Source organism: Papaver somniferum, unplaced genomic scaffold (assembly GCF_003573695.1).
Source record: "Papaver somniferum cultivar HN1 unplaced genomic scaffold, ASM357369v1 unplaced-scaffold_128, whole genome shotgun sequence".
Taxonomy (NCBI): domain Eukaryota; kingdom Viridiplantae; phylum Streptophyta; class Magnoliopsida; order Ranunculales; family Papaveraceae; genus Papaver; species Papaver somniferum.
In genome coordinates this window covers 10,262,521-10,280,115 of record NW_020621936.1, presented here as the reverse complement: position 1 = coordinate 10,280,115, position 17,595 = coordinate 10,262,521, and the positions used below count along the sequence as shown (strand labels likewise).

The 17,595-nt window shown below is 36.9% G+C and overlaps 2 protein-coding genes across 2 annotated transcripts; one reads left to right on the top strand and one right to left on the bottom strand.

Moving 5' to 3' along the window:
• Positions 1–925: 925 nt before the first annotated feature.
• LOC113332049 (ubiquitin carboxyl-terminal hydrolase 24-like) lies at positions 926–6,951 on the top strand. Its single transcript, XM_026578713.1, has 8 exons — positions 926–1,620; positions 1,948–2,184; positions 4,672–4,917; positions 4,995–5,192; positions 5,429–5,567; positions 5,649–5,761; positions 6,306–6,491; positions 6,608–6,951. The coding sequence occupies exons 1-8, from the start codon at positions 1,567–1,569 to the stop codon at positions 6,707–6,709; spliced, it is 1,275 nt and encodes a 424-aa protein (XP_026434498.1). The 5' UTR covers positions 926–1,566; the 3' UTR covers positions 6,710–6,951.
• Positions 6,952–7,294: 343 nt separating this feature from the next.
• LOC113332048 (dynamin-2A-like) lies at positions 7,295–17,339 on the bottom strand. The gene is made up of 22 exons (XM_026578712.1): positions 16,933–17,339; positions 15,225–15,275; positions 14,992–15,112; positions 14,698–14,793; positions 14,451–14,512; positions 14,160–14,277; positions 13,681–14,023; positions 12,735–12,882; positions 11,407–11,508; positions 11,199–11,318; positions 11,001–11,084; positions 10,766–10,893; positions 10,431–10,515; positions 10,121–10,265; positions 9,806–9,882; positions 9,626–9,682; positions 9,397–9,538; positions 9,138–9,283; positions 8,784–8,897; positions 8,431–8,498; positions 8,158–8,333; positions 7,295–7,858 (listed from the first exon to the last, which is right to left on the bottom strand). Exons 1-22 carry the CDS (start codon positions 17,077–17,079, stop codon positions 7,623–7,625), a joined length of 2,766 nt encoding a protein of 921 aa, XP_026434497.1. The 5' UTR covers positions 17,080–17,339; the 3' UTR covers positions 7,295–7,622.
• Between the last annotated feature and the right edge of the window lie 256 nt (positions 17,340–17,595).

The following is a 17,595-nucleotide window of genomic DNA, read 5'->3' as shown; positions in this document are numbered from 1 at the left end:
AAAAAGATAGTACTTGGTATATTGGTTGCATGGGGTTGTGGACTAAGTAATTGGTTGGAAGGACACACCAATAGAATCTTGACTTTCCTTAGGGTTTTTATTGAGAGCCGAGGCATCGATGAAAACATCATAAGGTGGATCATATCCAATTACACAATGAACTTTTCTATCGTTTTGATTCATCTAAAAGCAAGGCCTTTTGTTTTACTTGGAGGCGTCTCTACCAGTCTAGCAGCTGCTTCAGCTTTGACACTAGGTAGACAAGATGGTGCTGGTCTTGTAGAAGGTCTTGCTACGAGTTACTATATTTCAGCATTAACATTCCTTTACATGACGGATGATGGAGATTGGAAATGGAAACTTGCTGGTGGAGTGGTTATGGCCTGTTTGCGCACTATTTGTGGGGTATGTGACTTTCACTCGTTTTACCATCTTAACTCCTTTGGCCCAACTTGACTTCTTTGACCCTTTTTAATTCAATTTAATTTCTTGATTCCTTTGACCCAGTTTGACTTCTTTGACCCTCTTTAATTTAATTTTATTGTATTTCTTAATAATTGGACAACGACCAAAGGGAGGAGTCCCTATGTGATGAAAAAATGGTGACTTTGTCCGTCACAGAGAATGTGCAGACAAATGAAAAAATTATTCTGAAAATTCGGAAACAGATCAATACAATTCATGAAATTGATCACGGATTTCAATCAAATACAGTAAAGTGAACAAATTACATGTTCAAAGTACAACAAAAAAAACCATTGATTCGATCGGATTTCTTCATCTATCTCAAAAAAGAATAAAAAAACCAAACTTCATTATCATCTTTCTTTTTCTTCCGAGTTCTGATTCTTCTTATTCCGCTTTATTTTTCATTTTCTTTAATATTTCATCTTTAATTACAAGACTTTGATATCGTCATCTAATGGATCAGTTGGTTTCTTTTTCACCACATCTTAGAACATAATGTTTCTAATCTCTGATTTACTACTGGAAACTCCGAAGACAGTTGTCGCTGTTGTTCTCGGTTGATTAAGGAGTTTTTAGAGTTTGTGAGTAATTAGGATTATTGGGTTTGTTTATTACTCGACTTTGCAGGCTAAAGTATTTCAGGGAAAGAGCTATACAAGATGGAAAAGAAACAGCAAATTGACTGATCTATCACCAGTTTCACGTCTACAAGGTGTTTGACCAAAAGTCCCATAAGAAACATTAGTGACTGGCTCATGAATTGCCCTGAAAATGAGCTTTAACAGACGTTTTACGTTCAACTGATTGGTGTATATAATGCTCATAGACCAACAAAACAGTGGTATGTCTCATTTGCTTCTTTGGATTAAGTTCAATTCAAAAAAGAGTGAAAATAATTTGGATTGACGAGAGAAATTAAGATGGTCTACTTATAAGTAGCGTGGGTCTTTCTCGAATCTTTGGGTGTTGATTATCAATGCATGCAATAAATGTCTGGGGATAGTTATGTAGTCAGGTGATGGCTTGGTTGGCTAATTTGACGGTGAAAATAGTTGGTTTGTGTGTGCCGCCAAGAGATAAAAATAAAGAATGAAGTGAATGATGGTGGGTTTGGTGGGAGTGGGAGGAAATACGAGAAGGATGCAAGAGCAGGTATCTCTGCGTTTGTTTCTTCATCAGTTTTTTTCTTCGTCCCCGCACTGCTGCAGCAGTAATCTAGTTAAATATTATTATTTTAATGGATAAAGAGTATTACATTAACTAGTTGGAAGGCTAACAAGTTAAGCTCCAACAACATACTACTACATTAATTGAACATGTTGTTGTGCTAGCCTACCAGCGAGCCTCCTGAATAACCTAGTCAAGAAAATCAAAACGGATGGTGGGGATGAGATTATGTCACAAGGAGACAAACTAACTCTACCTTCCATGTATTTAATAATTTAATTTACTTTATTTCATTGTATTTCTTCATAACAGGCTGGTCAGAAAAACATTAAAAGAACAACATTACCAAAATACCTTTCTGAGATTTCTGGCTGTTGCTTCCACTGTCATAAACATGAGGAAGAATTACAGCAAGTGAGAAAAAAACATGAAGAGGAATTAAAGCAATTGAGAGACAAATATGATGATGAACTGGATAGTATCAGAAAGGAACTTTCTCAATTGGGTCAAGAACTTGGAAGATTTGAAAGCCCAAGGAAAAAGTCTAAGGTAATTTCTATTATACTCATTCATATTAGCATCACAATTTGATTTTCTAACAACAATTAACAAGTGAAATTAGGGATTCTGGATGTATTTGATTCTATGAGTTCAATTTTGGTTTATTTGTTTGCTAGTACGACTTCATTAATAGGCTAGGTTATTTTAGTCATCTCAATTTGCATCCTTTAGGTTTTCCAGCTTCTTGTTATTCAGCCCATATGATTTTGTTCTTGTCACTTTGGTGTGTAGTTTTTGTTAGAAACTGAACTTGAGAATTCTGAAATACAATGACTTTGAGGCGCTTTATCGCTTTCCTTAAAGTGATATTTGCCCACTTCCAGGATATAATAAAGTCTAGATTTTGTGGTTTAGCAAAACCAGAAGTGCTCTTAGAACTTTTATGTCGAAAGAAGGAAGAACAAGACTATTATAAGAGGGAAAATAGAGAAGAGAGAAGAAGTTTCTGTTGTGTTTTCCTTCTCAATTTCACTGGTATAGAGCACAATAGGTACCATTTGAAGAGAGACATCTGTTAGATCATGTCCAATGGTACTCAACAGGTGCAATACGTAGAGTTATCATTCAAAAGGTCACACCTTTTGACATACTCAATCATCTTGTAACTGCAGCAGTTACAAACAGTCACAATCTTCCATCAATCCTCCACTAGATTGTAACAACCATCATAGTCGAATTAACATCCTTATGGATATAAGAAGGTGTCTTTCGATTTAAACCTTCAATTAGTGTAAGCAATTTAAAGTTCTGACAAAGTTTTGGTGGCCTTTAGCTTAAACCGAACCTTCTTATGTTAAAACCGAAATCACTACACATACGATATTGTAGTTCCTTCCATCTAAAAATTCTGAAACATTTGATTTGAGCACTACTATGGCCTTGTGCTCCACCCTGGTTTCATAAACATTTTTCAAGAGAAAAAACCCACACTCTTGGTAGAAGCGGCACCACTTCTTATGTTCATATAGGCAAGGTTTCACATGTCATGTTACTATAGACATCATAACTATAAACCTTATTAAGAGTATACAACTCATCCTTTTCTTTTGACATTCTTGCACTGTCATCCTGGAATGGGCTTGCACCACCATTTAAATGTAACTTGTTATTACCCATTAAACTTTGAATTGGTGATGTTCTAATCAAAGTTGGGTTACCATTACTGATGGTTTTTAATTAAAGGGTTTCAGCCCCCTTCCACTAGATGTATTCTTCACTAAATCTCTTGAGAGACCTTTAGTTAGTGGATCCGCCAAATTGTTACTTGACTTGACATAAATGATGTTTATAACCCCGTCGGTTATCAACTGTCTAACGTATTCATGTCTTAAGCTAATATGTCTAGATTTCGCATTGTATGTTTTACTATACGCTCTAGACAATGTTGCTTCACTATCACAGTGCAAAGAAATTGATGGCATTGGTTGTGGCCACAACTCTATCTCGAATAATAAATTTCTCAACCATTCTCCTTCTTTGCCTGCCGCGGCTAATGCCATGAACTCAGATTCCATTGTGGAATGAGTTATACAGGTTTGTTTCTTCGAAGCCCAAGAAATTGCTCCACCTGCAATAGTATAAATCCACCCTGATGTAGATTTCTTATCATTGTTACCTGTAATCCAACTCGCATCTGAATATCCCTCAAAAGTACTGCCGGGAATTCAGAATAAAACAAACCCAAAGATATGGTTCTTTTAAGATAACCAAAGATTCTGCTAATTGCTTTCCAATGTATTGTACCAGGATTACTGGTAAATCTTGTAAGCTTACATACAGAAAATGCTACGTCTGGTCTTGTTGCATGCATTGCATACATCAGACTACCTATTGCACTAGCATATTCAAGCTGCGCAACCGGTCTTCCCGAATTCTCTGTTATCGCCATGTTTGGGTCATAAGGGGTGGCTGCTTCCTTTATATTTAAATGCTTATATTTCGTTAGCATTTTCTCTATATAGTGCGACTGAGACAATGCATAACCCCCACTATGCTTTCTCAATGTTAAGTACAGTAGGTATTTTATTTAACCCTTGATCTCTATCACCTTCAACCAAGAAAACAATTGCCTGGGAAGAAATAAAACCAGGAGCTAGTGCCTTTTCCTTTCTGACACGCTGGCCTTTTCTAGGTTCACTAGAAGTTTCAAGTTCTTTTCTCTTGTCGGACAAAGAACTCACGTCAGAATTATGTTGAACTACTGGAACAAATTCAGTTTCAGAATTGTGAACAAATTTGTTTTCAAAAAATTCTACGTCCCTAAGAGAGAACATATCCCATGTTCAGAGTAGGGACGTTGCTCTCATGTTGTTTGATAAGTCACCTAAGAGAGAATATCTCAGTGCCTTTTTGCTACTATTTCCTAGATCACACACATTGAACTGTCTGCATGTCTAAATCTGCAACTTAGCTCACCTCAGGAAGGTGTTTGATTATTTCCTTGATGCTTTAAAAAAATTTGTCTCTTTTTAACAGATCGACGCTGATGTATCCAAGAAGTCTTCAAAGGGGTGGAGGAGATTAGGTCCATTTAAAAGTAATTCTCATAAGAAGCAGGAAAAGGATAAGGGGTTGAATCAACTAGCTATTAAAGATGTTACTCCTCGAGGTTTAGCCAACACAGGGAATCTATGTTTTGTAAATGCGACAATGCAGGCTCTGCTCTCTTGTTCTGCATTTGTTTATCATCTGCGGAAGTTGTGTACTTATTCAATTTCAGAGGCAGGTTCTTATTCCATATTGGTCATTTGGACCTCCAATGATGCTATCATTTTCTGATACTCTCATTATCATTTCAGGCTGAGTACCCTACGCTTCGTGCAATATGTGATTTTATACCTCATTTTGAGGCTGATGCAAGCTCAAAGGCATTTACTCCTAGTATGCTTAAGCACCCTGTGGTAGAATTCTCCCCTCCTGTACCACAAATTCAGGAAGATGCTGGAGAGTTTCTAGCTTTCCTTATGGACAAAACAGATACTGAATTTCGCAAGTGGGTAAGTTTCTGCTCGTGCTTTAGTACATTTGATCTATACATTGTGATAGCAGTTCTAGAATGGATAGAGCTAAGAATGGCATGTATAATGGGAAGTCTATACATATACGTAGAAGACACCATTCTCTGAAACAACTAATCTCAACGGGCGTTATTTCCATTGATTGGCTAAGGTCCAGGGAGAATATCGCGGACCCTTTGACTAAATGATTATCATTGACTCGGTTTAACTGTTAGGTAACACTCTGTGGCAATGATGGAAAGAAATCGTTTTTCTCTTGGAGAAAGGGAAAAAACAGTACTGATGCTCCGTTCGCTTCATTAAGAATCACAGAAATGTTTGAAGGGCAAGAGATTATCATTACAAAGGTTCCAGGTAAGAGACTTTTCACAACTTGTCTATTGTAGTTCTGCACTCAATATAACCCATCCGGGATGCTTGCTTTTTGAAATGCAGGGGAGATAGATACCTTCCTCTTGCTCCATCTGAGCATCTTAACAGAAAATGATTCTATTGAGAAAGCATTGGTTCGTCGTTTTTCTGCCTCGGAACTTATCTTATCTGCAGAGGTACTCCACTTAATGAGAAATGCACAAATATCCTTTATTGTTAATGCACTAGAAAATGGATTACTTTGCACGGAAGTGTTATAGTGGTGCTGTATGGAACATGGAGGGTAATGCAGTTTTTACTATGCACCATATCACTTTCCCTGCAATTCGTGTCTTTACTAATAGTCTCCGTTTCATCAGAAAATATCTTGAGCAAGGGTAATTATATTTTTCCGTATTAATGAAGTAAAACCATTGTTCTGAAGAAAGAATCACCTGCTATTAGTGGTTGATTTGGGTACTTCATTTTTTCTTAATTGTTGGGCCAAATCTTTAAGAGATGAAGAGGAGATATTTATGTCCCAACAGAAGAAGATTCTAAAACCGAAGAATAAGTTGAACTGCACCTCTCCCCTTCTTATCGATAAAATATATCATGTTTATAGCTAAAACTCGCACCGTTAGTGCAAACCTTATAATATAACTTGCTAGACTCAGCAATATCTTTCCAGTACGTACTATAATTTCTCTTAGAATTTCCATCTCATCATGTATTTCACAGGTTGAGAAGACTGCGACTGAAATGAGAAAGATTTCAGTTCCTCCTAAGATTTTGGTTTTGCTACTTTTGAGGTTTCACTTTGATGTAAAAACTGGTATCTCCAGCAAACTCGATAAGCATGTGAGATTTGGACTAGACGTAGTTATTGATCGTGACTTATTGGTTGACACTTATCCGTTGGATGAGGTTAGTAGTTTTTATTAAGCCATATAATTAGATAATAACATAATATTATGATTGGTCTTCAGTTTTCCTTTTTTTTTCTGTTTTCCACTAATGTTATCATGGTCATGTTGATGCAGTGTCTGAGTTGCAAATTAATTGCGACTATCACTCATCTAGGAGAATCCTGTTCAACAGGGCATTATTATGCGGATCGATATTGCTCAGATAAACAGTGGTGAAGATTTCATGATCATAAGGTCACTGATCTGACAGAAGATGAAGTTTTATGCAGTCCAGCTTATATTTTATTTTATGAACAAGTTTAGATTACCTTGGTTGTTTATGTGGTCAAGCTCAGATTGCTTGCCTTCATTTTGGTGATAGTCTTTGAGTCCTAAAAACCACAAAATACCCCTCTTTTTTAGTCAAATCATTATAACTCTTTATATATCTTATAATACCCCTCTATCTTTCCCTTCTATTGAATACATATATTCATTATGCAATTAAAAAAAGAAAAAAAAGATACTATGATACTTACGCGTCAGGAAAAATGATACTAAGCTGTTTTTGTGTTTGACATAGATTTTGCAGGAAAAATGATACTAAGCATGCTTCTGTGTTTGGCATAGAATTTGAAATAAAAAACTTGGGTCTGAAAAATAATTTGTGTAGAACTTTGTAAGATAACGTATTTATATCCTTATATCCAATAACCTTAACGAAACAGTATCGGCCGGAAATTATAGGTATTGAAATCCCGATAGAAACTACCGGTTAGATAGGTTTCGTTAACTGCCCAAATTGTAGAAAAAGAGAAGAGAGGAGCCAAAAAAAAAAATTACTCGTTTATAAGAATCAATACAAACCAATACACCTGTAAAAAAATGCATATGCGGCAGCCGCCTTTCACGAGACATTGTAAGGAAAAAAAAAAAAAAAAACTAAATTTATAAGGGAGTGCAAATCAATATATACACCACACAGCCACCCTTTCCTGTTCTTCTTCTTCAAATGAAAGACTTTTAATCAATCAAATTGCTCGAATTCATGACGCGTCGAGCTTGTCGCACCCACCCCATACTTTCCACCTAGAACAATGGGGTACAAAAATATAATATACGATCAACTGTCAACAAACGGTGAGTTATCCTAGTATCTATATCCTGAAGAACCAGGCGGTGGGGGTGGCAACCGGTTTGGCGTACGCCGACTAGCAGAGTTTGATCCGGAGTTTGAGTCACCATTTTGGGCAGGATCACTGTAGCGCCTGCTGTGACCATTGGAGTTTGATCTCCCAAATGAACCATGGTCTCCATTTGCTGCAGCGTCAAAGGCTGATTTCCAGTCATCTCCTGATGCTGCACCTGTAGTTCTCGGGCTGCTCTCTGTAAGGAATAAAGACCATTTTGACGAATGGGTCAATGACGTTTTAAAAAAATTACAGCATTTATTGGAAAAGGCTACACATTATCTTACAGCAAGTAATAAATGAAATTGTAGAAGAAAAATGTGATACTAATGCAAATGCGTTTGCAGAAGGTGTTAATCGCGAGCAAACAAAATCTTAATTCTGGTTTCCTCATAGGTCGTGAGCCGTTGAAAGTTTATAATGGCGCACATTTTGTTCACTCGTGTCAAAACAAGGTGAACGGAATTGGGCAAATGAAATAAGTGATTGTTTTACCTGCTCCACTGTTACCATTGGACCAGCTAGAGGCAGCAGAGGCTCGATTGTCATGGATACCTAGCTGGCGTGTGAGTTTTGACAAGAGATCGGACTGTTTCTGATAGCGTTCCCTCTTGCGCTTAACATTCTGATCTTCCATTAGCAGCTCTCCGATCTTTGCATTGCTTTGAGAACTATCAATAGTAAACCAGAAATAAAAGTGGAATCTTTCTTAGGACAGACGGAGTATAAATGACACTTACAATTAGACAAATGAACAAGTATATAAACCTGATGGAGCTATAAAGCTGAGTTAGCATGTCTTCCTTCGCTTTTTCAACTTGACAAAGAACAACTGCCTACAAAAAACAAATCAATTTGCCATATCAGAAACTTGAAGGTGTCTTACTAAATGAAGGTGACAACTATTTCGCCACATCTAAGGTGTGCGAGCAAAACCAACGACTCGGAGCTATTCATACATGAGCTGTGATACTTGTGACTAATTTATTTTCAAGTTAGAGCTTCTAGAAAAAGCAACTTGATTCAACTCACCCGCCTCACTTCATAACTGCAATTAGTTTTAATTTCTGAAACAAACGGAGGGGAGCTACAAAAAGGTGTACTTGAAAATGAATCCTTACTTTGGGGACATTTGCAGCTAGACTATTCAAAACTGCTTCCACGTATCCACGTACTTCCTGAGACATCCACCTAAGCTCTTCTTCAGGATCTGCAGGTCTTCTAGCCATTGATTCCTGAAAAATCATGCAATATAGTAACCAACTAGTAGGATACAGAGAAAGCTGATAATGATGATTAAACGGCAAATATATTTCATGATAAAGAAATCACAATTAATTAACGGGTACGAAAACCTCAAACCCAAAAACCTAAAAGTAAACCAAAAATAATAAATAGTTCTATCTCTACGACAAATACTGATTGTTGTTTTTGTTGCCGAACTCTGTACATAATCTCAATAGACTGAAACTCACCAATGAACCATCTGAAAGACTTTGTCGCATAGGAACGCCAGCTTCAGAAATACCCTTGACTCCTTTAGAAGTAGCGTTTCTTATCTTGTTCATCCATTCAATCTTATCTGCCATACTCTCGGCCTTCAATACAACAGCACTATGAGCTGCAAAATTAAGGTATTTAGGTGAACAAAATATCCTTTCACTCTAGAAACAAACAATACAAGATAAAAATAGAAAGGAAACCTGCTCTCAAGGAGTAGTAAAAGTTATTTACCTTTGAGAACTGTCTTGTATGGAACCTTGCTAGTTATTTTAAATAATAAATTTGATCCTTTGCTCGAGTCATTTGACTTTTTATCCTTGGAGCTTTTAGATGGTGCCTCCTCTTCTTCTGAAAGCTCTTCGACATTACATTCCTGCAGCATTGAACAGTTTAAAGGGATAGTTCCACATAATCTACTACAACAACAAAAAAACTGACATGGAGATATCAATTTCCATACCTCCAAAGTAATAACCCCACGAAAATGCCTTTCCTCTTGCTTTTTGGTGTATCCAAGCTGTTAATCAAGGCAATGCAGATAAAATCAACTGTAAATACAACTAATGACACCTATAGAACTAGCGACAATCTAAGTAATAATACTGCTAATATGAACTGGTACGGTAATCAAAAAACCAACCTTTCCATTTTTCTCATTTAACACAAACCACCGCCTGCTCCAGCCATTAGTCTTTCCACTTTTCTTTAACAAAAAGCCTGCCAAAAACAGATCTTTAGTATAAAAGGAGGTTGAAAAGTCAATGGCAACAAGAAAATGAATGCCGTGATTTTTTTACATTTTTACTGAAAGTCCTGCTGCAGCACTTGGAGATAATAGATGCATAAGAAACTGCCCTCTACTAGTTACTAGTAAAGCCAAGTAATATTTCCCCATTCGAAGGAAAAATCAGCAAAATAATGTCCAACATTGCTTCCACTCAGTTTTTGTACAAACCTGCTGTTATCTCCCCATCAGGTCCAGCAGTCTTCAGAGCAGATGAACCCTCTGGTGCATCTTTCTCCGGCTGACCAGATTTATCTTTCATCGATTTCAGGCTACCCCCAGTTGGTGGGGGGACTCCTGTTTGAGGGCTCGTTGCCTAAAGAGGAGGACATGAAAAAAAAATAATAAGTAAAATAAGCATGCAAGGTATTTACAATGCATAACATTGTATATACCAGATTGAAGCTTCTGGAAGAACAAAGGTAAAAGGATATTTTGGTAGTATTAAGTGCAGATAATTGAACAATAGAAAATCCCATACTCTGTTCAGTAGTGATTGTTCTGCATCTTGCCCTTTTTTCGATGATTTGTTTCTTACCTCTTCCTCTCTGCGCTGTCGGTCCATCCTGATAAGATCAACAAACATCAAAGAAAAAAAAGAGTGAGTCTATCAAAAGAATGTAATTATTTAATCTATTCCGCATTAACACCACAAGCTACGAGAACTTACTCAAGCACTTTTATATACTAAAAAATGTTTTACGTATTTATCAAAATTAAGACACCATAGGTCAAACAATCCATAATCTATGTGGAAAGAAGTCGATATGCAATATATGTTCGTGAGAAAAAGAAGCAATCCTATTCTGAGTATACCTTCTTTGAACCAAACGGATGAAGTGTTGAGGAGGCACAAAAGCACGTTCCATATCAACTAGAGCAACCACCATTTTTTTAGCTTCATTCTTAAAATTCTCTAAAGCAGTACTTGCAATGGCCACAACCTGGTATGAAGGTCCAATTACTTTTAGCATGATACAAACTTTAGCAAACTCCATAAAACACAAGAAACACTGACCAAAGGCCCTTAAATATACAAAGGCATAACTACCTCTCTCTTAAAAGGAGGATATCTTCCAAGTCCTGGTGTAGAATTTGCAGCAGCAGTAACTATATCTACCAATACACGATGCACCTGTTCCATAAGTTACCAAGAAGTTAGAGAGAGGGGGGGAGAGAGGGAGAAGGGTTTATTACAAACAAATATAGATTAGCAAATAAGATGAATAACACCACTCTGACATATTACCTCATCTACACAAAGACGTGATGGTTCTTTAGCTAGTTCGAGCACAATTTTTATCAAGGATCTCAACCCTTTCTCTGGAGATATAAGATATGGTTGATAACCATCAGCTTCCAGGACAATCTGTGGCAGGAATTGTAAGATGAAACGGAGAAAAGTGAAAAGAAATCAAGAATTTAATGTAAAGTCAAAACTACAGGTTAAACGATACCCTTTTGACATTGTTGAGGTCAAAATGTCTGTCCAAGGGTAGTTGCTTGATCCTATTTGGGAAGTTTCCTTCAAAACTGGCAACAACTTTCCAACCGCCGCCCTACAAAAGAGACATAATATTGTGAACAACAATTATGGTAGATCAGAACTCACGATGCTTCTTAAAAACATTTCACTTGGTAGATATTCAACATCCCAAAGTAATGCTAACCCTTCCAGTAGACATACAGGAAACTCAATCGCCAATTGTCAACCTAACAAAATGACATACCACTCCAAAAACTGAATCCAACTCCATTAACTAAATCTTTAGTGCTACATTAAAGGTAAAAAGATTAACGACTACATGGTGTCTTGCAAGGCAATTCAAAATAACCGACACATCATTTCCCTGGTCCATCTAAAGGTTTATCCATCATTTTATACCCTACAGTGGGGCGTACTCAAACCATGTGAAGCACAGGATGCACAGAAGAAATCCTATGATCCTAATATGAGGAGGCCTAGTGGTTAAACTATATTTAGAGTAATGAGTGGAGCAGTGATCAATTGCCGCATGTGACCTAATAGGTACATTGCCAGCTGCAAAAACTTCACTCCTACAGTGAGGCGTACTCAAATCATGTGAATTTCAAGATGCACTAGAAGAATTCCTACAATCCTAACATGAGGAGGCCTAGTGGTTAAGCTATATTTGGAGTAATGAGTGGTGCAGTGATCAATTGCCGCATGTGACCTAATAGATACATCATACATGGTCAGCTGCAAAGACTACAATCCTTAAAAAAAGGATGCATAAGCCTTTTGCAGATATCCTAGATTCCGTTGTAAAAGTACATAGTAAGTATGCAGGTTGTTCCTATCTAGCTTACAAATGAAATATATTAATAAGCAAAAAAGTATACACTAAAAACTGATTGATCAATGAGTATTTATTATACTTTCTTTACGCGCACTCAAATTTGATCAATGTTAACCGCTAGAGTCTGCCGTCTGTGCAGTGGGTACTAAGTGATCACGTGAGGATTATTTGTGTTCTCTTAAGAGATTTAGCTAGGAGGATTCAGTCTAATGTCTGGGAAAGAAGCAGGAACCTTCTCCCTTCAAACAATGGAACATGTTCTGCTACATGATAAAAGTACAAACCAACCATGTGGAGGACCATCAAATTATCCTGACTTGTTATACAAAAACAGAAAGATGACAAAATACTGAATACACAAAATTAGCGAACTCTGTATAAAGCATCCAAGTTTAATTATATTAATTTGTATGTACATATATGAATGGAAGTATGTGAAGTGGAACTGTGGAAGGGTAACTCACCTCACCAGTAGAAATATGTTGAAGAAATCTGTCCTCAAATTCACGGCAAAGCTCCAACGCAATCGCCCTTGTACCTTCAGGACTATCAACCATTTGTTCTCCGAGCCTCACTAGCTCATCCTCAACTACTTGAGACTTACTTTGGAGACTGCGAGTTATATGACCAAAAAAAAAAAAAGTATCAGAAATACTGTGAAAGAACATACCAATTAACAAATGCACAAACAAGTTCAAAATTTTCAAAACCACTACATCATCACATCCGGATCAACAAAGGAATCAACGTTTACTTAAAATTTGAAACATCAACATGCATTCATAATTTACTGGTAGTATGTTGTACTAATGAAACAATCATTGGACTGCAGACAAGCAGTGATGACCCGAGACAATCTTCAGCTGAGTTACCCCCATCAACTAATGGCAAGTCAGTCCATATCATAAGCCACCAAAATGTATATATACATAGAAAACAAATTAAAACAAAGTAGATGACTTATTTCTTTGAAGAGGAACTGAACCTTAATCGCAGAAAGGAGAAAGAACCCTAAAAAAAGGGAAGAAGAAAGACAATCGAAGAAGAGCTCCAGTTGAAGGTGAATAAAGCAGGAATCAATTGTAGTTTATCTTACAACTACTCGCTAGACAATTTCTTTCACAAAACCACGTTAAAATCATGCCATTCCTGTAACAAGCCAACTAAGTACTAAAACATGCTATTGGAAGAATTTGAGTTCAAAAGATATACTAATGAGCAGCAGACATTTCAATAGATTAATGAGGAAGCAACAAATCTGTTCTTTGAAGACCAAGGATTGCAAACAGTGGGGATAAAAATACATAAGATATGTTACATGTAAATAACTCTTCTAGCATATATGTTAAAGCACATGGATTCTTATCAGTTATCACATAACAAGTTAACTTGATTGAACATAGAATGTACCCAGAGAGGAGGTTCGGAAGCCTGATTTTCATGCGGTTGCGGATCTGCCCAGCAAGAGTTTCTACCAGAGCAACTCTGCCAAGTTTGCTTTGAGGTGCACCAGACAGTATAGATTTAAGGCTTTCACTCTCGGCTCGCCAAGCTGTTTCAAGAGAGTTCTCTGAGCCAACAGATCCTGATTGGGCAGATGCAATAGATACAGATTGCCCAATCAAAGCCACCCAAGGAATGTCAGATGTATTTCTCGGTCCCTGGTTATTTAGCAGAGCCTGAACTGCAGCTAGGACCTTCGGGTCCGAAGATGCTTGATCTATTTTACTAATGACGCCGACAGTTCTGGTACCTGAAATGAACCGAAATGGCCAGCTAATTTAATCAACGAAAATTCGTAGAAAACACAACTCCACCTCTAAAAATATAAAAAAACCACTTTCCAATTTTTAATTTCTAATATCAAGGAAGAAGGTCAAAAGACATACCATCTGAATCAAATTCTTTTATCAATCTCAGAGCTTTGGATGAGGAAATTTCTGGGGACTGGGAAGCTGGAATTACAACTAGCAATATTGCATCATTATGCCCAGCGTAATCACTGACCTGAAACAGTGTACTGTGTCATGTAAGCAGAAGATTTACTTTGGTAATTCTTACACGGAAATTTGCAAGAGCAGCAGAATCCAATGAAAGAATGTAAAACACTGGCACGATAAACTACTACTAACACGTAGTATTTAATGAGATACAAGATAACAGAATGAGTGGCTACGCACCAATGCATCGTCCATCATCCGTTGATCCAATCCAGGTAAATCAACCAATTTTAAAGGAGGAGCTGATGACAAGATTGAGTTAGTAAAAATCCAGACAAGGTTATTTGAACAAGCAAGTAATCACTGCTGTAGACACTTCGCTGATAATGAAGCATTTTAAATCCTTGTACAAAAATCAAAAATAATATAACTGAAAATAAAGATTCTGCAACTACATTAGACTTTGAAGAGAGATAAAGAACCTAACCTGTACTAGTACGAATTTTCAAATATATTTCATCAACACGTCCCTTGCTGGCAGCACTCTTGCTCAGCCTATCCTGCAAAGAATGCCGGAGTGCACCTATACGCGCACAAGAAAGATGTATCAGGTTTGTGTGCAACAATTGTAAGGCACAGTCAATTCAGTCTTTCAAAAATTCAGATACAACAAGTTTATTCTTAGTTAAAACTTAGTGATCTATTCTCACAAGACCCTCTAAACAAGAAACCTGAATGTTAACAAAAAAAAAAAAACTGTGAACTTGTGCAGCATACTCACTTGCAGAAACCTGTTGAGATTTATTGTCAATCTGTAAAACAATTGATTTGGTACTAAGTGAACCATCCCTTTGTAGATCAATGCTGATAGGGGCGCGAGTTGCGCCATTTTCACCCGTTGGCTGAAAGAAGATGCATTGTCAAGGAGGCATCATACACAAATTAAATAAATCACCTCTAACATTCCATATTATATCATGGCTGAACATGAATATTGAGTTTAACACAACTTACCAAAACTGGATGCCCGATTAAACTATTCAATACTGCAGATTTACCCGCACCCTGATATGATGTACCAAAAAAGGAAAATAGATCATGAGTTGCAGAAAGATTACATTTACATCATAATAAATATAAATAACGATAGAATACGAGTACTGGTAGCAACTAGCAAGGATGTTCAATACTAATTCTTCGTAAAACTAATGCCACAATAGAGAATGCTGTCAGATGCTAATTGTTAGCTAATCTGGTTAGGACTTTAGAACAGACCGTAAAATCTTGATATCATATCTTCTCACGAGTTCTGCTTTTCATGTCAATGAATTCATCAGCTGTGAAAGTCTACTAAATACTTTATGGTTTGGTAGTGGTTGTCACACCACCAAGATAAAAAATATTACAAAATCCAATATCAAAAATATTGTTGGTAACAGCAAACGACTGAATGAGATGACTGAAAACTGAAGGCAGGTGGTTTTAGCTCCACCAGAAGTGTTAATACAACATCTAGTTTGGGTTAAGATTTTTGTGAAATTGCCCGATGTTGCAATCTTAAGCCTACTCAGAAGCTAAAAGTTCTCAAGAATCGAGACAAAAGATAATGGCCAAGTATAAAAACCTGTGTTACAACGATACGCCTAAAAAAAAATCAGCCGTATCGATACTTATTTACACAGATACGCGTACTAATACTTCAAGATACAACTCAGTTAGAAAATTTTTGACTAAATATTAGAAAATTTAGATATTTTACTAGATTCTATGAGAAGCTTTAACTATAGTGACAAAATGTTAGTTCCGAATCTGTCCACTGATCTTGCTCTAGACTTTTCTTCCTTCTTATCCAGACTTTTCTCTCTTCAGTGAGGTTAATCATACAGATTATATTTTCATCATGCAAACACATGTATGCTTTTTGTTAAGTTTCTATCTTATATATAATATATTTATGCTAAACTACTGATCAATATTGAGTATGCCGTATCGCCGTATTTTTGTTTTTCAAGTTGGTGTATCATAGTGGCGTATTGGTATCTTGTATCCGATACCGTACCCGTATCGTTGCAACACAGATAAAAACACAATGGAGTAGATGTTCACTGTAACAGGACAGTACCCAGAGGAGAAATGAAGTGATTGAGATTATTACATTGAATAACAGGGGAGGATTTTGCGTTCAACAACATGGAAGAAAGAAAGTTCTTGAAACGGTAGCGGAGTTACAGACAGCAAGGATATTGAGAAGAGATGAATGTCTGTCTATAAGTTTGGTTTTACTTCCCATCCACATCACCACATTGCTACCAGTTCCAAGAGCTCCTAAATCTATCTATACGAAATTAAGAGGTGCTTTTGAGTCATGTCATACTGCTAGCTTTGGACGCGTTGAATTAGGTACGAATGGTTGCTAACTCTCCTACCATGCGAACTTCCATGAAACGTTAATATAAAGTAATGAAATAAGTACTCTCCTTGAGCAGATCAAACCTAGAACTACTAGATGTTACCAAATTCAGTGCGATCTTCTACTGCAACTAATTCCACCCTATACAAAAACCCTAATTACTAGGCAATGTAACCCAAAATCCAAAAATTGAGTATTTTCTTTGCTCTATTAACCTAATGCGATTCACAAAATCAAATCAAAACCTTGTTCTCTTTCAAATTACAAGGGGAAAAAATCAGATCAAACAAAAAAATAGGAAGAGGTACTTACCACATTGCCAAGGGCAACCACGTTGAGAAACGTAGATGCTCGTCGAGATGATGACGGAGATGATTCATCAACATCTTCATCAGCGAGAAGTGCTGACGCCTGTTTCATGGAATCCGAGAGATTCATTAGTTCTTCTATCGCCTCCATCTTTACAGCTCGGATCTACGAGAAGATTTAACAAACCAAAAGAGAGAAAAAAAAATCGATCGGGAAAATATGAAGAATCTCCTGAGTTGATTGATGATGAATGCAACAAGAGGAAAACAAGATCTGGTTTGGATCGACGAGGAAGAGAGATTTACAGGAGGAGAAAGAGGAATGAGGAAACTTAATGAAAAAAACGTAGTACCAAACCAAATAACAAAGGCAAAACACCTCTTTTTTGAATCTTTTGTTTGTTGTCGTTCTCTTTTACAATTTGTTAAAAACACGAATACCTGGGCTGGCGTATGAAATTACGTTACTGGGGTGTCGGTGTTTTGTATTCCCTCCACGTCGTTAATTCCATCACGAGACTGTTCATTCAGAGTTCAAAATTCAAACGCAATGGTAACTTTTTTCCAAAAGGGGAAAAAGTAAAAAGCTTTCGGCCTTCCTCTATTGGACCACAAGTCCATAGCAATTTCACAACAGTATATATTGTATCTATATCGAGCACTGGCG